At 37.7% G+C, this 2,776-nt stretch overlaps 1 protein-coding gene across 1 annotated transcript in view; it reads right to left on the bottom strand.

Annotated features, from left to right (window-relative positions):
* brinp2 (bone morphogenetic protein/retinoic acid inducible neural-specific 2) overlaps positions 1–2,776 on the bottom strand; it is a 272,709-nt gene that overhangs the window by 112,772 nt on the left and 157,161 nt on the right. The window contains exon 5 of the mRNA XM_013912007.1: positions 1,159–1,264. Within this exon, the coding sequence (XP_013767461.1) occupies positions 1,159–1,264 (106 nt within the window). The remainder of the gene's footprint in view (positions 1–1,158; positions 1,265–2,776) is intronic.

Genomic DNA, 2,776 nt, shown 5'->3' with positions numbered 1-2,776 from the left:
CTCACAGTTGAAGTGTACCTCTGGTGCAAATTACTGACCTCTGTCATCATTTTAGGTGGGGGAACTTGCACAATCGGTGGCTGACTAAATACTTAGTTCAGCCCCCGAACTGATTTAAGTGGATGATAGGTTAAGAATTACTTAGTCAAACTGGTGTGTAGAACAGTTCATTCAAAACCTAAAAAGTAAGAGTACTCAAAACAGTAAGTATAAGTCAGCAAGATGATGACAACAAGCAAGGTAGGAACAAAAGACGAATAAAATGAAGGGGGGAAACCTTAAGGCATTAAAGCTTAAACAACACATCCATGACAGGTTATTTTAATCATGTAAAGCTCTAAATAGGACAGTTTACTGGAAGAGAAATACCAGCATAAATGTGACTTTTTATTAATCACCAATGGAAACTATAGTAATTTACTGTATCTACACATTTCATATGTTCAGACAAGACCTTAGCTTAAATAAAAGATATTTTAATAAACATAAACTTACAAAACACGAACAGAGAAAGTTCATGATGCGGGATGGAGCCAAAAAGAGTGCAACATTATATCCTCATCATCTTAGAGCCTAAGAACCCTCAGATGAGCTGCATCAGCTGATGACCCCCCTTAATTTTTAGCATGAGGATCAACAAGGAAACACTCCCAGTACAGAGGGATGAGTGTCATGATATTCACTAATAATTTGGTGATAAATATAAGCAAACAGTGTTTTACTTTACACATTAACACTTCAGCTTTACTTGTGAACTGAGTGCTCCAGGTAAGGAAAGGTTAGGCTGAGGTCAGTGTGGCCAGACATGCTCCATCTACAGCCTTGGTAAGATAACAGATTCTCTGTGAGCCTGAACGCCACTGAGGCAGAAACAGACATATAAACTACTGCAGCGTAAAGTAAAGGGTCATCCTGGCCAACTACTACAACACTGGAGGCGAAAGGCTTGGCATGGTGGTGGATGGAGGTGGCAGAAATGTGTGAGTTCAAGTGTGTGCGTACAAAAAGAAGAAAAAACTTATCCCATAAGTGGATCCTCCAGGGCAGAGGCTGTGTGTTTCCATGAATTTAAAACATAGTATATGGGGAAGTGTGTGTGTGTGTGTGTGTGTGTGTGTGTGTGTGTGTGTGTGTGTGTGTGTGTGTTGTGAGCCTTACCCTTTAGGTGGATCTTATTTTCCGGGCTGTGCACCAACACCGAGCTAACTGAATCCAAGCTGTCGTAGTTACTGCAGCCGAGAGGGCCTGTCCTTGTTTCGGTTACCTAGGAAATACAGGAGGGATAGCTCTGTTTACTTCAACAGCTACCTCATCCACTATTTAGTGGATGAGGTAGCTGTTTGTTTCTCTTTCTGGCAGTCATGTACACAGCTGTAGCAGGTGAAGTGTGTGAAGGCAGGCAGAATACTGGATGTGGCAGAGCCCTCTGACAGCAGAGAAACTGTCACCATCTTTGGCTTCACTCGTACACCTGCAGACACAGCTGTGTGCAACGTGAGGGCTTTCTTCAAAGAATGGTGGAAAATATGTGAAGAAAAGTAAAAAGTTAACAGACGCAGATACTTGTGAAGGACTCACAAAATCAAATATTGAAAGGTAGGCTGTTAAGCAGCTGTTTTTAGTAGAGGCAATAAGCATGGTAATGACCACTTTTACATGTTAGTGTTCTTAAATCATCAAAATCTGCAAATTTCTTAAATATTACACTAAGATGTTTATTACTTTTATGACTATAATTATTCCTATTAGCAGAAATCATGATATTTGTTGTTCCATTGAATTATTACAAATGCATCTTACTTAAAATGTTCATATAATCTGCTGATTTGTTTCAGCCTATATTTTTATCACAGCGTCACAGACAGGAACCCCACAAATTTAACAATATGTCTGTAATTCTACTTCATTATTAATTTTAGATACTTTGTGGTATGTATTTAAGAATATTTACCATGTAGTCTCTCTTATTATTAGGGTTTAAAAACATATTTCTATTCACAAGTTAAAATAAATAAATACATATAATTTATCTTGGCTTTAGAATAACTGTGAAACACATTTCCCTTAAGATTCAAGGCAGCAGGCTTTAGACAGCTGTAATGTTTAAGTGTGACCAATGATAATGCTGCATCTGTTACAGCAGCAAAACACTCAAGAGATAACATGCAAGAACTGTAATTTTAAGTAAACCTTGGAGCGGTTTAAATACAAGGCACTGGTAGTGCTCCACCCTCTCCACCCGTCTTATTCTGAGGCTGTAAAATGGCCATTCATAAACCAAATGCTGACATCATCTTCCAACATAAGATACTTTTGCTACACTACAAGAAATTAAGAATCAAGAATCATGCTCTTCTTTTTTTATATTATCTTTAAGCACCACTTCACACAACCTTACACTCTGTCGAGAAAATAAAGACAACTATTACTGATGCAAACATCATTTTTTAAAAATCGCTTATATAACATGTAGATAAAGAAATACTCTCCAGTGTGTATTGTATTTGATTCAAAGGTTTCTTTAAAATGCTAGTAGCATCAAAGTACAGGTATTGTGCATCGAAGTCAGATGCTTACGGTAGATAGAAGTTCTAACTGGTCATTTCTAGATCCAGCATCTCCTTAGCAGTAAAAGTATAGTTACAACTTAAAAACTATGGATTAATCTCCTTCACGTAAGACTTTGTTGTAAACTAATTACACTCATGTAGTGGTCAATCAAAGATAAGCTAGTGGCTATTTCCTGGCTATTGTCGACAATTCCAGCACACTGTAA

The sequence above is a fragment of the Pundamilia nyererei genome, unplaced genomic scaffold (genome assembly GCF_000239375.1).
Source record: "Pundamilia nyererei isolate P.nyererei 1_Seehausen unplaced genomic scaffold, PunNye1.0 scaffold00077, whole genome shotgun sequence".
In the NCBI taxonomy this organism is placed as follows: domain Eukaryota; kingdom Metazoa; phylum Chordata; class Actinopteri; order Cichliformes; family Cichlidae; genus Pundamilia; species Pundamilia nyererei.
The sequence above is the reverse complement of the archived record's forward strand: the minus strand, read 5'-3'. Positions and strand labels throughout refer to the sequence as shown.